Genomic DNA, 17,008 nt, shown 5'->3' on the forward strand with positions numbered 1-17,008 from the left:
AACATGAGGCTGGGGGAAACGATAATTAAAAAACAATTAAGCATTAATAGACGTGTGCATGTGTGTGCATGTATGTCAGTAGTTCTCAACCTGTGGGTCCCCAGATGTTGTTGGACTACAACTCCCATCATCCCTGAGCTCTGGCCTTGCTAGCTAGGGGAGATGGGAGTTGTAGTCCAACAACATCTGGGGACCCACAGGTTGAGAAAGGCTGGTGTGTGTGTTTGTGTACACACACACACACACACACACACACACACACGCACATACACGCACATACCCCAGGGATGGCTGTGGGCAGGATTCCTGCACTGTAGGCAGTTGGACTACTAGATGAAACTCAGGATCCCTCCAAACTCTACAATTTTATGATTCTATGATATAAATATAAGATATATGAATAGCTTACAAGCGAAACAAAAACAGCACATCCCCAGCCCCGCTCCCCACAATAAAGGCAGTCAGTTCCCCATAGGCTGTTGGAACGAGAAGGTCTTTGCCTGCCAGTGGAAAGACAACAAGGAGGGAGCCAGTCTGGCTTCTCCTGGGAAGGAGGTCCAAAGTCTAGGAGCAGCTGCTGAGATGGCTCTGCTACAGTCCGAGACTGTGTTCACATGACCACTTTACAATGCAGTGAAGCTGCTGTCGTTGTCCTGTTTCCACCCACCCAACCCAGCATTTCACAGCCCCGCCCCCCATTCAACATCAAACAGTGGTTCTCAACCTGTGGGTCCCCAGATGTTGTTGGACAACAACTCCCATCATCCCTGAGCTCTGGCCTTGCTAGCTAGGGGTGATGGGAGTTGTAGTTCAACAACATCTGGGGATCCACAGGTTGAGAAAGGCTGGCTTAAATAGTGTCAGAGTTGTTTCTGTTTGGGTCCACACTGAGTGGGTGGGGGTGCTGACAGGGCAGCGATGCCTTTACCCTATGCAAAGGCACTCACACATTGGCCAGCGACGAACTAGGAACAGCTTAAAGTAAAGGTAAAGGGCCCCTGACAGTTAAGTTCAGTCGCGAATGACTCTGGGGTTGCGGCGCTCATCTCACTTTACTGGCCAAGGGAGCCGACGTTTGTCCGCAGACAGTTTTTCCGGGTCATGTGGCCAGCATGACTAAGCTGCTTCTGGCAAACCAGAGCAGTGCACGGAAACGCCGTTTACCTTCCTGCCGGAGTGGTACCTCTTTATCTACTTGCACTTTGACGTGCTTTCGAACTGCTAGATTGGCAGGAGCAGGGACCGAGCAACGGGAGCTCACCCCATCACAGGGATTCGAACCGCCGACCTTCCAATCGGCAAGCCCAAGGCTCAGTGGTTTACACCACAGCACCACCCGCATCCTGTTAAGGAACAGCTTAAGGAACTCCAATTGTCGTGAAGGTAGTCTGAGAAACAACGTTTCAAACAAAAGTATCTTATGACCAAGTACTGGACACCTATGCATTTTGGATAACGTCGCACAAACACAGATTAACAAATCCAGCATTGGAAACTTAGTGAGTTCACTGTAAACAGAAATGTGAGCACGGCCCTATTCCCTGTTCCATAGCAAGTCCTATTCGCTTCAATGTCATTCACGCCAAGGAAAGATTTTAAAGGTGGGCAGCCACCTCATATTGACCTGTAGCAGGACAAGACTTTCATTTTTGTTTTGTGCACTTTCCTGGAAATCCCTGCTATTTTTAAAAGGAAGATTCTACCCTTCATGGTTGCAGAGGTATGCTTCAAAACTTTGGTGCCCTGGTGAAATTTAACAGATTGCTGAATAACATTCCCAGTTCCCACCCACCCCGCCTGCCAAAGGCAGAATAAATTTTGCAAAAGAGTAAAAACAGAAGAAAGAATTATGAACTTTCCCATTATTTATGAATTTTGCAACATTCTACTTTCCCTGGTGCAGAATATTGTTTTGGTTTTGTTTTTTTCCTTGCACAGGAGTTGTAGATTGAACCAGCTAACTGAGTCATTCCTTCTCACATAAATATATCTATTTATCTCAACCTTCCGATGCTGTTCGCAGATACTCTTTTGTGACAAATGGAGATGGAAATCTAACCGCATGAGAAGAACACCTTATTGATAGGAAACGGGTAGGTAGCACACAGAACGTTGTTCATTCTGAGGTTGCATCCTACCACGAGTGGCTGTCCAGGGGCCACATGGGGGGGGCGGGTAAAGACAAAAGTAGGCAGAGCAATGCATGTGACCCTAATCTTTGTAGAGTAGGCTATAGTCAAGCTATGCAAACACCAGAGGTTTTTACAACTCCTAAACAAACACATACAGAGAGACACAGAGAGACTTCTTCTTCTTCTTCTTCTTCTTCTTCTTCTTCTTCTTCTTCTTCTTCTTCTTCTTCTTCTTCTTATCTCTCGTAGCCGAGTAAGATTGTCTTCCATGAACACGGTTTTAACAATGAGTCCGTAAGTGACTGTGGAGGCCAATTCTGGATCCACATGTCCTTTCACAGTGGGGACATTGGTTTCCGGGCGGGAGTTGATCACGGTGAGGGTTTGCCAAGCATACCTTCCTCTTAGCACGTTTCCCCCTTTCGTCCTGAGTTCGAATGTCTTCAAAGCCCATGACACCTTTGGTAACGGCTGTTCTCCAATTGGAGCGCTCACGGGCAAGCGTTTCCCAATTGTTGGTGTTTATACAACATTTTTTTAAATTTGCCTTTAAACAGTCTTTCCAGTCAGGGGAAAAGGGAGGCAGACTATGTTTAGGGCACCTTTTCTAGCAGAGTGGATCCTAAAAAGAGCTGCTCAGTCATGGATACAGCTGCCAAGCTGCTCAACTGCCTCATTCCTTGAGTCAGAACGACTGAATCTGTATCCACCGCCCATGTGCCGGTTCGTGACTAGGGGTTTCCAGATTTCACAGTCCTGCTGCTGTTACCATTTGCCGATTGCCATGGGACTTCTGGGGTTTGGGATGCATTTTTGGAAGACACCTGTGTGTGAATTAGTTGTATGTGTGTAGATCAGTGCATGCTGACCAACGCACCGTCTTCTCAGTAAGGTTCTATTCTGATGGCATGAGTAATCATGACGACTGTTTGATCCTTTTCTGCTGCAGCCTTCATCTGCCTTCACAGCCGTTGTAACATACCGCTTGTTATCATCCGCCTGTTCTGCCATTGAGGACTTCTTGGATCATTCTTTGTTTAGCTCCTCCCCTTTGACCTTACCGCCTTGGGTGACCCTGCTGGGAGTACGAGATTCCCGGCGGCTTTGCTCACAAGAGTCATAAGAACGTGCACGCCCAATCACCACGACAAAGTGATGATCCAGCGAGTGGGTAACACAGATATACACACAAAAATAATAATCATGGGCTGGTTGGACACAGAGGAATGGTGGGAGGAACCAGCTGGGGAACCACCAAGGGAAGAAAGCTCAGAGCCCCAGGAGTGGTGGTGAGATGACAATGAGTGGTCACAGGGAGAAGTTTGGGAAGAAGATGTAACAGGGTTTAGTGAGCTGGGAGAGTCTGTGGCAGAGAGAAGTCCGGAATCAGAGGCAGCAGCCAAAGCAGGAGAATGGGATGAGGGAGGCCAAGACATGAGTCTGGCTGGTAAAGAGTCACAGGTGTCTCCCCCTCCTGCGCCAACCAGCTCCCCCACCCCACCCGAGCCTCCCAGAACCAGTAGAGGCCTAAAAGGAGATGAGGAGAGATTGGTGAGGCACGGACACAGTCTCCGATTGCTTGGGGAAAGCCCTGGAGAGGAGGGGTCTTAAGCAGCTGTGGGGAGGTGGGAACTTTCAGTCTCAGCAACTGTTTCATGGGGGAAGACCTACCAGGGAGACCTACTGTGCTCATTAGGCCTGGCACTCTGCCAAGTCTGTGCTGATCAGGTTCTTGCTAATAAAGAGTTAACTGCAATATGCATCGTGCAATTTACTGCTGGCTTGCTCCTCTCACACACAAATGCACAACTATCAATGTAAGCAAGAGGCACTTCTGCAGATCAAGGACACATTCCAGCCTGGCAAAAGCACTTGAGAATGTAAAACAGAGACAGTGAGAGGTGTGGCTTTGGCTTACGGGGCATGGCCATAGCTGTCAACCGTCCCTTATTTGGAGGGACAGTCCCTTATCCCAGCGCCGTGTCCCACTGCTGTGCCTTATTGATGATGTCCCTTAAATTTCCTGGGTTTCAAAGGAAGCAGCTCCTCTCCCTCTCTCCCTGCTGGCCAGGGATGCTTCAACTGTGTTGCTTGGCTGCCCGGCCCGCCCCCCTCCAGCCTCCTCTCACCAGCCTCGGCCCCTGGGAGCCCCTCCCTGCCGGGACTGGCAGGAGCCTCGGGCCCTTCCGCTGCCATCCTCCTCACGGCCACCGAACTGAGCATCTCTGCCCGCCGCCGCTCCTGCTAGGCCACACTGCGGCTGTGCCGCCGAAGGACCCGGATGAGATGGGCAGCCTGGCGCAGCCTATTAATTGCTGAGGAGCCTTGAGAGGAGAACGAGGGCAACCATAGAGAAAGCAGTTCAGAGAGAGGAGGAAGAGGAGGAGGCGGAGGCGCGGGCTGGTGTTCCAAGGGCTACAAGGGAAGGACCGCAAGTGCTTCTCCCATAGATTTGTAGTGGTAGACTAGCATAGATGGTCTGATCTGCGGGTTTACTTCGGGCGCTATTTCCCCCCCTTCCTCCCACCCCGCCTGATGGAATTGAGAGCTGCAGATGGAGCACGAGAGAAAAGATACAGAACTGCAGCAGCATCTTCGTAACTTGGACTTCGTTTTGCGCGAAAAGTGGTTGCTGCTTGTAGTTATTTAATTGCAGTGTTTCATCAGCTGGTGTCTTGAGCAGCAACCTCTGGAAACGAAGGGCTAAAAACCATCGCTGCTCTCCAAAATTATCTGGTCCCTTTTAACTTCGTATTTCAGCTGGCTGACTAAAATCCTTTATTTTGGCTGCTGGTCCCTTATTTTCAAATCTGTAAGTTGACAGCTATGGGCATGGCTCAGGTGTCCTGAGCACTAGACAGAGATGCCTGAGGGCTGCGTGTGCCCCCTAAATTTCCTGTTCCTGCCTTAGGGATTTTATTGAATTAATTTTTCAGCATAGCAATATGCTATGAGGTGCAGTGCAACTCTTATGTATATTTACTGAGAAGTCCCAAGATGTTTAATGGGGCATATTCCTATGTGTCTGCAACCTTTGCTGCAGAAGCAGCAGTGAGACGAAATTCAATTTTGGAGAAGCAATCCCCCCCTTCATTCCGGCTCCCAAACAGCAGCTATTATTCAAAGCACCCTCCTTGGGCTTTTATTAATGCTAATGTTACTTACACCCCAGAAGCTTCTGCTGCTGAGATCTATGCATAAAAAGTGCTTCAGTCTTTACCACAGTTTGAAAACCTAAATGGCTCTGGAAAGTCTTCGCCACTTGGATGAGCACCCCTGCTCCAGAATGACAGACTGAGAACTATTACAGCTGTGCAGAGAGCGGCTATGTCTGCAGGAGGAGTTTTCTGCATATCTTTGTCGGCGGCTCAAAACTGAGGTCATAAGAGGTGCAATGCGGCAAAGAGACAGTGCACGTACTTTTGTAAACCAAGAAAATGTTTAATAAAAATTATTATTTTAAAAATCTGTTGCAAGAGGCTCAAGCTATGGGCTCCATGCAGGGACAAAATAAAAGGCCGTCTCTCTCGCTCTCTGCCCATTTCCCCCCTCTGGACCCCAAGGCAGTGGCGGAGGAAGGGGGTGGGGGTGGCCCGCCCTGGGTGTCATCCCCGGAGGGGTGACATCACCGTGCCCCCCCGGGACATTTGCCACTCTGCCTCTACCCCAAAGAGGTTGCCTTCCAGGCTCATGCAGCTCTTCAGCTGAAAAAGTTCTCCCACTGCTGCCGCAGAAACTCAGTTCTGTGAGCTGAATGTGAATCTCCCACCAGCCTAAAGGGCTTCTCAGCATTCCTACTCCTTTAGGACCCTTGTACCTATGGGACTGCCTCTCCCGGTATGCCCCACGGAGGACCTTAAGGTCCATAAATAGCAACACCCTAGAGGTCCTGGGCCCTAAGGAAGTCAGATTAGCCTCAACCAGAGCCAGGGCCTTTTCAACACTGGCCCCTGCCTGATGGAACGCTCTGTCTCATGAGACCCGGGCCCTGCAGGATCTGATTTCTTTCTGCAGGGCCTGTAAGACAGAGTTGTTCTGCCTGGCCTTTGGCTTGGAATCAACTTGATCCCCACCCCATCTTTCCTTTTTCCTTTCTCCTTCTGTGATGAAACTCCTATTTGGGGACTTCCCTGGCTTTTTTCTGGCCCACGTAGGACCAGTCTGGATAGTTGGCCTTGGTGAAGATTTGACATTTTCATCCCCAAAGTGTTTTTGATTTGAGCTTCTACTGAAATGAGGCTGCATTTTAATGTTGTATTTTAATCTTGTTTTTAAGTTGTATTTTAATCAATTGTTTTAATACCTGGTGTTAGCCACCCTGAGCCTGGTCTTGGCTGGGGAGGGTGGGGAATAAATAAAATTATTATTATTATTATTATTATTATTATTATTATTATTAAACTTAGACCAGTGGTTTTCATTTTTTTTCTCCAGGCCACACTTTGAGAATAAAAATTTGCTCGCAGAACACCAAATGTTTTTATTGATAAGAAATACACTGGAAAGCAAAAAGGAACAACTTTTAGCAGCGATTAATTTATGACACAGAAGACAACTACTTTTATAAAATGATTATAGGACATCAAGGAACTATAAAACAATGCAGCTACATAAGCACATGAAACACTCCCAAAATATCATCATAAACAAGCCTCTTACATATGTACCTTTAGTATCTATACAAGCTCAATGAACGGTGTGAGCTTGCTTTTACCAGGTAATCTCATTTACATTAGGTCTAATTTGAGACAAACTCTCATTTCATCATCAGCACAAGGAAGCCTTTCTCTTTTCTGATCTTTCACATTTGTCAGAGTTGAAAATCCCTGTTCACAACAAGGTGTCATGGAGAACTGTAGAAGAATTGCCAATGCTCTGGAAGACAGGTGTGGATACAGTTTCTGGTTGTATATCCCCCAGAATTATTTTGAAACTAGACTAGACTGAAATGTTTAAATGTTTCTTTGATTGCCCTTGAATCTTCCTGCCCCACTTGCCATTCTCTCCTGCGATGCCAGGGTGGCGCATCAAACCCTTTGAGAACCACTGGCATATATCTGCCCAAACTGCCATCACAATGCAACTCCAGTCATGAGGAGGTCTGAAGAACCTGGTTCTTGTGTCAAACTTCAGGGCAACATAGGAACATAAGAAAAGCCTGCTGGATCAGGCCAAAGGCCCATTTAGTCCAGGATCCTGTTCTCACAGTGGCTGACCTGTGGGAAATTCTCAAGAGGACCTGAGTACAAGAGGACCTCCGCACCCCAAAGGTTCCAGCAACGGCCATTCAGAAGCTTGAAACTACAAAGCCATTGTGCTTAGTAGTCACTGATGAGGAGACAAACATGACTAACCATAATTAATAATAATAATAATAATAATTTATTATTTATACCCTGCCCATCTGGCTGGGTTTCCCCAGCCACTCTGGGTGGCTTCCAACAGAATATTAAAATACAATAGTCTATTAAACATTAAAAGCTTCCCTGAACAGGGCTGCCTTCACATGTCTTCTAAAAGTCTGGTAGTTGTTGTTCTCTTTGACATCTGGTGGGAGGGTGTTCCACAGGGCGAGTGCCACCACCGAGAAGGCCCTCTGCCTGGTTCCCTGTAACTTCGCTTCTCGCAGTGAGGGAACCGCCAGAAGGCCCTCGGAGCTGGACCTCAGTGTCCAGGCAGAACGATGGGGGTGGAGACGCTCCTTCAGGTATACTGGACCGAGGCTGTTTAGGGCTTTAAAGGTCAGCACCAACACTTTGAATTGTGCTTGGAAATGTACTGGGAAATTGGTTAGTCTTCAAGGTGCCACAAGACTCTTCCTTGGTTTTTGAGCCTAACTGTGATCTTCAGATGAAGGGTGGTATAAATAAGTAATAATAATAATAATAATAATAATAATAATAATAATAATAGCAACTCATCTCTAAACAACTTTTGTTGTTATTTTCACAGTATAGCTGGGAGATAAGCTAACTGCACATAGTACCAAGCATAAAATTCAAGTGTGGATTTGAACCGAATGGGTAAGTTGTGGGCACTTCTTATCATTGTGGAACAATACCTAAAGGCTCCTTTAGCTTTCTTTTCTTTTATGTAACATTGTTAACGGCTGGGAAAAGACTTAAGTACGAAATGCATCAGTTTCTGAGAACTAGCTGATCAGTTGATAGGCCAGATCAACAAAAGATGCAAACGTTTTTATGGATGTTGCTGCATCTGAGCTGTCTTCTCGATTCCTTTGAGCTGCCTTCTGAAGAGAGTCAGTTACGATGCAAAATTACAGGAGCTTTGCCCAGTAACGGTGATTTCTCAACTGCCTTGCATCACTGGTTGTGATAGTGGAGTATTGCATTCGCAGAATGTCCATTTTGCAGAGATGCTTCTGCAACGAAAGCTGCAACCAGGGGGTGGAGTCTTCACTTCAGTGTTTATGTTAAGTGATGACTCACCCCTGGGAGTCTGGGTCTCTCTCAGAAGCTGCCACTATATTGAACAAGCAACTTGGCTTATCTGAATCTCTTTCTGGGTTCAGAGAAAGAATAGTTCTTGGACTATATTAACAAGTAAGGAACTTGACAAAAAAAAACTGGACTGCAGCGCTAGCTCTTTAAGAGCAATGTGTTGATTTGTACTTACAACTTTTTTTGGTAACAAGTTTAAAGACAGTTTGCAGTAGAACTTTGAACTTTCTGGGTGTGGAGAGCTTATTGATTTCATGCTTTGCACAAGGTCCAGATCAGGAAATTCCCCTCACATAACTAACAATAGGGAAACATTTCAAGTTCTCTTGGTGGAAGGTATCTGTCAAATGTGAAACCAACAATAGTTAAGAAAGTAGAGATGGGCCTTATTACTTTGCTATGTTTTGTTATGCTTTGTTATAGCACAATTTTCAGACTTATGGTACTGTTAAGTTGTTCTAATAGCCCAGGGGTGGGCAACCTTGGGGGGCGAGGGGTCCACACGTATTTGGTGGGCAGGAACAGAGGCAGAAGTGGGCAAGCAAGAAATGTAAATTTTACTTCTTTACAATATGTTAGTTTCTACACACACACACACACACACACACACACTCGCCTCGCCCCCCACATCCTCTACCCAGGGAAGCAAGAAGTGTTATCGGAGTTCAAGAACACATTTTACTCAGGCAAGAAGACTCCAGGAGGGTGCAAGCAGTGGCAGACTTGGGTGCTATAGCATCCTGTACAAGGTCAAAATTTTATGCCCCCCTCGCCAGGCTTAGAGGAGGAGATTCAAGGGCACTAGCAGGGTCCTAGAGCTCACATCTCCTTCCCAAAGGGCAAAAGATACACATTTTGTGTATGTGTTAAGACTGGTGATTGTGCTTATATTACAGCCTTGATTCCCCACTGAGCCCCAAGCATAATAAAGGGCAGATCCTGCACAGACACATCAAAATATAGGTATTCAAAATTATATTTGTTTTTTGAGATCAGGAAGCTGCCTTCTCTATCCCAGGTTACCGGAAAACATGTTGATTTCTAAATCATGGTATTAGCTCTCTAACTTCAAAGTGCTGATGAATGCCAATAAATCAGTCCAAAGGCTGCTATTCAAATGCTGGAACCATATAAAACACAAACTGCCCCCCCCCAAAGTGATTAAGTGCAATTCCCTTGTGGAAAGGCTACTAAATTCAATTAGCATAGCTTCAGAATGCTATTAATTAGCTTGTATCTACTCAATGCTTTGAAAAGGCAAAGCATTACATAACAAATGTGAAGTATTATAACTCATTTTCCCACTCACAATTTTTCCCGCACCACATTTTCTGACGGAATGCCAAGAATTATTTTTTTTATATTTACAACTTCTTTTTGTTGTTGCTTCCGCTTGGCAGGGGACCTGAAAAGGAAATGCGTAATGAAAATTATACTCTTCATCTTTGGGCACCCAGAGAAGAAAGATAAGTACTCCAGAGTCCTGCTGCAGTTCTTAACAAACAGGAAACCTCACCAGGAATTTCTTTGTCAGGTGTAACGGGAACCAGAGGGAGTCAGCTGCAACCTCACAACTTCTTTGCAATGTGACACCATATGCACATGGGTAATCACTCCCATTCCAAAAATTCACCCTGGAATGACTTCACCGCACCAGATGTTAATCTGAATGCGCCTATTGATAATGATTACAAATCACATCTGCACTCTGCTCTTTGTCCAAGAAGCTCAGGGCATCATAAAGGTAAAGGGACCCCTGACCATTAGGTCCAGTCGTGGCCGACTCTGGGGTTGCGGTGCTCATCTCGCTTTATTGGCCAAGGGAGCCAGCATACAGCTTCCGGGTCATGTGGCCAGCATGACTAAGCCACTTCTGGCAAACCAGAGCAGCGCACGGAAACGCCATTTACCTTCCTGCCAGAGCGGTACCTATTTATCTACTTGCACTTTGACGTGCTTTCAAACTGCTAGGTTGGCAGGAGCAGGGACCGAGCAACGGGAGCTCACCCCGTCGTGGGGATTCGAACTGCCGACCTTCTGATTGGCAAGTCCTAGGCCCTGTGGTTTAACCCACAGTGCCACCCACGTCCCTACAGCGCCACCCATGTCCCTACAGTGCCACCCACGTCCCTCAGGGCATCATAGGTGAGGTTATTTATTTTATCCTTCCAACGAACAGGTGGGGGTAGGTTAGGCTGGTGCACAACTGCTTTCCCAGAGCTGCTCAGTGATATTCAGATCCGAATCCAGACATGAAGACATTATATTTGTAGAGCATTCTGATTTGGAAACAACCCCTTGTGGCATTGAGTTCCAATGTCTCTCTCTTTTTGGGCGCTTTCCAGCTCTAAAAACAAATAAATGCATAAAACGGTTCAGTTAATTTACACCACAAGCCAGCATGAGGCTGGAGGCTTTGATATTGGTAAGAAACCACACCACTGTTTCCAAAACAGATTTGCATTCTGCCCTTTTCAAAATTAATCATAGGACTTAGAAATAGCTAAGTGTACCTGGCACTGCAGTACCAATCCAGAGTTTGTTGTTAAGTTTTTGGATGGGGTTAGATTTTATTCAGGCCCAAAAGCTTTAACTGTTAAGAAACAAATACCCTGTTATTTTGTCTGCACTTGTGGCTGTTTATTTATTTCTTCTATTGATGTTGTTGATTTAAATTTCTATACTGCCCTTCATCCGAAGATCACATATAATAATAATAATAATAATAATAATAATAATATAATAATAATAATAATAATAAATTTTATTTATATCCCGCCCTCCCCAGCCAAAGCCAGGCTCAGGGCAGCTAACAACAAACAAATAATCAAACAATCAAATAATCCAACATTCTAAAACATTTCATTATAAAAATTAATTAAAATCAAATTAATGGCAACCATTAAGCAAAGTTCTGTGCAGGTTGCCAGAGGAGGGAGTCAGGCTGGGCCCTGACCAAAGGCCTGGTGGAACAACTCTGTCTTGCAGGCCTTGCGGAAAGATGTCAGGTCCCGCAGGGCCCTAGTCTCTTGTGACAGAGCGTTCCACCAGATTGGAGCCGCAGCCGAGAAAGCCCTGGCTCTAGTTGAGGCCAGCCTAACCTCTCTGAGGCCTGGGACCTTCAGGATGTTTTTATTTGCAGACCGTAGGTTCCTCTGTGGGGCATACCAGGAGAGGCGGTCCCGTAGGTACGAGGGTCCTAGGCCGTATAGGGCTTTAAAGGTTAAAACCAGCACCTTAAACCTGATCCTGTACTCCACCGGGAGCCAGTGCAGCTGGTATAGTACCGGATGAATGTGATCTCGCAGCGAAGACCCCATAAGGAGTCTCGCCGCGGCCTTCTGCACCCGCTGGAGTTTCTGGGTCAGTCTCAAGGGCAGCCCCACGTAGAGCGAGTTACAATAATCCAGTCTGGAGGTGACTGTCGCGTGGATCACAGTGGCTAGGTCAGGGCGAGAGAGATAAGGGGCCAACTGCTTAGCTTGGCGGAGATGAAAAAATGCCGCCTTTGTTATAGCTGTAATCTGCGCCTCCATAGAGAGGGAGGTATCGAAGATTACACCCAAACTCTTAACGGAAGGTGCTGGCACTAATTGCACCCCCACAAGAGATGGGAGTTGCCCCCCCAATCCCATATTGTCCCGTCCCAGCCAGAGGACCTCTGTCTTCGAAGGATTTAACTTCAACCGGCTTCCACGTAACCATCCAGCCACAGCTTCCAAACATCTGGTCAGTGTGTCTGGGGCCGAGTCAGGATGGCCATCCATCAACAGATAGAGTTGGGTGTCATCGGCATACTGATGGCAACCCAGCCCAAAACTCCGGACAAGCTGGGCGAGGGGGCGCATAAAGATGTTGAAAAGCATCGGGGAGAGTATCGCACCCTGAGGCACTCCACACACCAAGGAGTGGCGGGATGACAATTCCCCCCCAAGCGCCACCCTCTGTCCCTGACCGGAGAGAAACGAGCGCAGCCATTGAAGGACTGTGCCCTGGATCCCCACGTCGGCTTATTATATAATAATAATAATAATAATAATAATAATAATAATAATTTATTTATACCCCGCCCATCTGGCTGGGTTTCCCCAGCCACTCTGGGCGGCTTCCACAGAGACCAAAAATACACTAAAATGTCACACATTAAAAACTTCCCTGAACAGGGCTGCCTTCAGATGTCTTCTGAATGTCAGGTAGTTGTTTATCGCTTTGACATCTGATGGGAGGGCGTTCCACAGGGCGGGTGCCGCCACCGAGAAAGCCCTCTGCCTGGTTCCCTGTAGCTTTGCTTCTCGCCAGAAGGCCCTCGGCGCTGGACCTCAGTGTCCGGGCAGAACGATGGGGGTGGAGATGCTCCTTCAGGTATCCTGGACTGAGGCCGTTTAGGGCTTTAAAGGTCAGCACCAACACTTTGAATTGTGCTCGGAAACGTACTGGGAGCCAATGTAGGTCTTTCAAGACCGGTGTTATATGGTCTCGGCAGCCGCTCCCAGTCACCATAATAATGAAGAAAACAATACCCGCTCCTGCCCAGTTTAAAAGGCCATAGATTATTAAATTAGCCAAAGGGCTGGGAGAATGAGAATGTTTTTGCATGGCCCCTAAAGATATGCCATGAAGGTGCTAGACAAGCCTCCCTGGGAAGAGCATTCCACAAACAGGGAGCCACCACAGAAAAGGCCCTTTCTCATGTTCCCACCTTCTGGACTTCTTTGTGGAGGAGGAGGCACACAAAGAAGACCCCCAGATTATGGTTGCAGGGTCTAGTTCAGTTCATCTGGGCAGAGGCTGTCCTGGAGGTATCGTGGTCCTGAGCTGTTTAAGGCATTATAGGTCAAAACCAGCATTTAAACTGAGCCTGGAAAATGCAGTTGGGGCAAAATCAGCGTAATATGTTCAAACTGTCATGCCATGGTGAGCAACCTGGCTGCTTTATTCAGCACCAGCTGAAGTTTCGGAACCGTCTCCAGAAGCAGTTCCATGTACAACGTGTTGCAGTAATCCAGCCTAGAGATTAACAGAGCACAGAGCACAGAAGTTAGGCTATCCCTGCCCAGACAGGAGCGCAGCTGGGCCACCAGCCCAAGCTGATGGAAGGCACTCCTTCTCCTTCTATTTCCTACGCGAGTAGCTCTAACCATGCAGCACAATAACAAAAAGAGGTGAGTCAAAAGAGGCATCCCGTCTTCTACTTTGGAAGCCGCGGGATTTGCGCCTTTGCCGCGCGCATTCCCAGCGCATGCCTTGGGTGTGATGCGCCCCAGTCACGCCGTGCGTAAAAATCGGCGAGGTGGCCCGAGGGGAGGATGAGGTGCTCCTTCCTGGCTTGGGGAACAAGTGGAAGGCAAAGGCTGGCTTCTCCCTCCCGCAGCTGGGCGTGAGGCGACTCTCCGCCCCCGAAGGTAGCAGCCCCAGCGGCTCCGGCTCCGCCTTGCCGAGAGGGCGGGCCGAGCGCCCGGTCCTTGGCCGCGGCGCTTTGCTGATCCTCGGCTCATAACAAGCCGGGCGCGCCGGCGGAGGGAGCAGAGCGCGGCTGCAGGATAGCAGCGGAGACCCGGAGCGGAATAGGGCCGCCCGGGGGGGAGTGGTTGGCCGAGCGGTACAAGCCCTCCGGAGGAGGACGGCGCTTCCCTTCCGAGCGCCCCATTTCTCCTCCTTCTTCCTGGCTTGGCCAAAAAGCAACGCGGTGGGGAAATCAGCGGGCAGAGAGGAAGGAAAGGGAGCCGCACGTGAGGAGGGGACGCCGCGCAAGGAAAGGAAGCGCGCACGGCTTGCCGAGCCTCGGCTGCAGCCCGGCGCGATGCTCCGCTAAGCGCAGCTTTTTTCTTGGCAAAGGGACGCCGCGATTGCGCGCCCCCTCCGCGCTGCAGCCGCTGATCCGGGGCAGAAACCGGAGCAAGAAGCGCTTTCTCCCAAATTTGCAGCCGGCGCGTTGACCATCAGCTTTTGCGGCTGCCCTTCTCGGTTGCAGGCACGCATGCCTGCGCCTGTGTGTATTTGGAATATTTTTAACTTTGCCCTGCGCTTGGAGTGCCGTCCAGCAGCTCGCGAATATCCCAGCCGCTTGCCAAGTTTGATTTTGGAGCCCGGTGTTTACAGCCCGCCTCCGCCCCTCCCTCCCTCCCAGGAGGAATATTTTGTCGCCAGTTTCTTGAATGAGACGCTTAAGGTCCTCTGCCTCTGATGTTGCCTGCCTGCTAAAGAGGGAATCCTGGAGAGTGCCACGCTACTGCCGTGCAGGCCAGCTGTCTTCTTAAGAGCCACCAAGCGCCTCCAGAGCGACCGTGGATTATTGCACCGCTGCTAAAGCCAGCCAGCCAGCATGGGGGGTAACCTTGGCTGCCACCGCTCCATCCCCAGAGACCCCTCGGACCTGTGCCACAGCCGCAAATTTAGCGCGGCTTGCAACTTCAGCAACATCCTCGTGAACCAGGAGAGGCTGAATATCAACACGGCCACCGAGGAGGAGCTCATGACTCTGCCCGGGGTCACCAGGACGGTTGCGCAGAGCATTGTGGAATACCGGGAGTATATTGGGGGCTTCAAAAAGGTCGAGGACTTGGCCCTGGTGAGCGGGGTCGGAGCTGCCAAGCTGGAGCAGGTGAAGTTTGAGATCTGCGTGAGCAGCAAAGGGAGCTCGGCCCAGCACTCGCCCAGCTCCTTGCGCAAGGACCAGAACCTCGACCACCTTTCAGCCGCGAAGATCAATATCAACACGGCCACCCCTGCCCAGCTCATGAGCATCCGTGGCGTCACGGAAAAAATAGCCAACGGCATTGTCGAGTACCGCCGAGAGCACGGGCCCTTCAAGAACATTGAGGACATGGTCAAGATGGACTGCATCAACTCTTCGTTCTTGGACAAAATCCGGCACCAGATATTTGCCGAGCGCTCAAGGCCTCCTTCTACGAATACCAATGGCGGCCTCAACTTCATGGTCAAGCCTCACCCGAGCCCCACCTCGCTGAGCCTCCAGAGCGAGGACTTGGATTTCCCTCCTGGAGGACCCACGCAGATTATCTCCACGCGGCCCACCGTGGAGATGTTTGGTGGGGTGCGGGATGGGAAGCCTGTGCTGAGGCTGGCCACCTGGAATCTGCAGAGCTGCTCTGTTGAAAAAGCCAACAATCCTGGCGTGCGAGAGGTCGTGTGCATGACGCTGCTGGAGAACAGGTATGGGACCTCTTGTGCAGTACCTGCGGGGAGTTATCCTTCGCCTGTTTGTTTCATGCTTCCCTTGGCTTTGTGATGACTTCCTGGTTCAAGCCAGGAATGGGGGACCTTTTGGCCTTCCCGATGTTACCGGACTGCAGCTCCCATCATTCCTGACAGTTAGCCATGCTGGCCACGCCTGATGGGAGTTGGAGTCCAGCAATATCTGGAGAGCCGCAGGTTCCCCACCGCTGCTTTCAAACAAAATATGATGGGACAAACTGAACTCAACTGTTCCCTGTTTATCTGTAAGCCCATAGCTAATCCTGTTAACCTTTGCCTATAGGCCCAAAATAATGCCCATTGGACATATTCAGAGATGCTATGTATGCTCCATCCTGATGCCACAGCCTACCATTTGAACCTTTCTGTGTAACTGCTGTTGAGATATGTTCAGAAACTGACTCATCTGGGCCAGTGTCCCATGAATGGCAACCGAGAACAGTATACATAAGTAGGAATATTTCCACGCTCCCCGTTCTGTTACTTATCTCTTAGCAGATGTGTGCATTTAAGCCTGAATCTGCTCCAATTCCTTAACAATTTTTAAAAAGCAAAAGGTGGGTGGATGGATCCAAAATCAGAGGGGGCATAATTCTCATTCTCCTGTCTGCAATTTCCTCCTTGCTGTCTTGTCTCCTGATGTTTCTTTTCCCATTACTGAAAGTGAGCTTGGTTGTGCGGCAAAAACACTTGAGGTGTGTAGGTTTTTTCTTCCCCTTCACCCGATTTCCCCCCTTTACTCTCATCTGGATCCCCTGCTGTCTGTTTTCCGTGTGGCTTGGGTAGATCCGGGATTAAACATGCAGATCTGCAGCCAGCTTCTCATGAAGTTTGAACGTGAGATTTTGGAGGTCTTGGGCATATCACATGGACTTGGGAGTCCCAAAATATGAGAGCTACCATGCAGAGGCCACTGAAAAGTATGCGCTCATGTATGTGTTCACAACGTGTGGATAACATCTTGTGTGCTGGCTCACCCATTTGACCTGTTAACATGCCAGCATTCTGCAGCCAGGTAGTGTCCACACTGATCTCAAATTGCATTTGTGTTCGTTGTTGTGTGTACAACACAGGTAAGTGCCCTCTCAGGACCTTTGCATGGAAGCATTCGTGTTTAAATCAGTCTTAAGGCTAATGAATGAGGGAGGTGGGCCTCCGGACAATGTGAATTTCTTGTCAAATTTAAATTGCCCTGGCAGT

At 48.6% G+C, this 17,008-nt stretch overlaps 1 protein-coding gene across 1 annotated transcript in view; it reads left to right on the plus strand.

The window, feature by feature from the left end:
* The first annotated feature begins 14,031 nt into the window (after nucleotides 1-14,031).
* Nucleotides 14,032-17,008, plus strand: part of EEPD1 (endonuclease/exonuclease/phosphatase family domain containing 1) — a 65,188-nt gene continuing 62,211 nt past the window's right edge. Inside the window, exon 1 of the mRNA XM_080975919.1 lies at nucleotides 14,032-15,766. Within this exon, the coding sequence (XP_080832045.1) occupies nucleotides 14,916-15,766 (851 nt within the window). The 5' untranslated portion in view covers nucleotides 14,032-14,915. The remainder of the gene's footprint in view (nucleotides 15,767-17,008) is intronic.

Source organism: Podarcis pityusensis (assembly GCF_964106645.2).
Source record: "Podarcis pityusensis genome assembly, chromosome: 12".
Taxonomy (NCBI): domain Eukaryota; kingdom Metazoa; phylum Chordata; class Lepidosauria; order Squamata; family Lacertidae; genus Podarcis; species Podarcis pityusensis.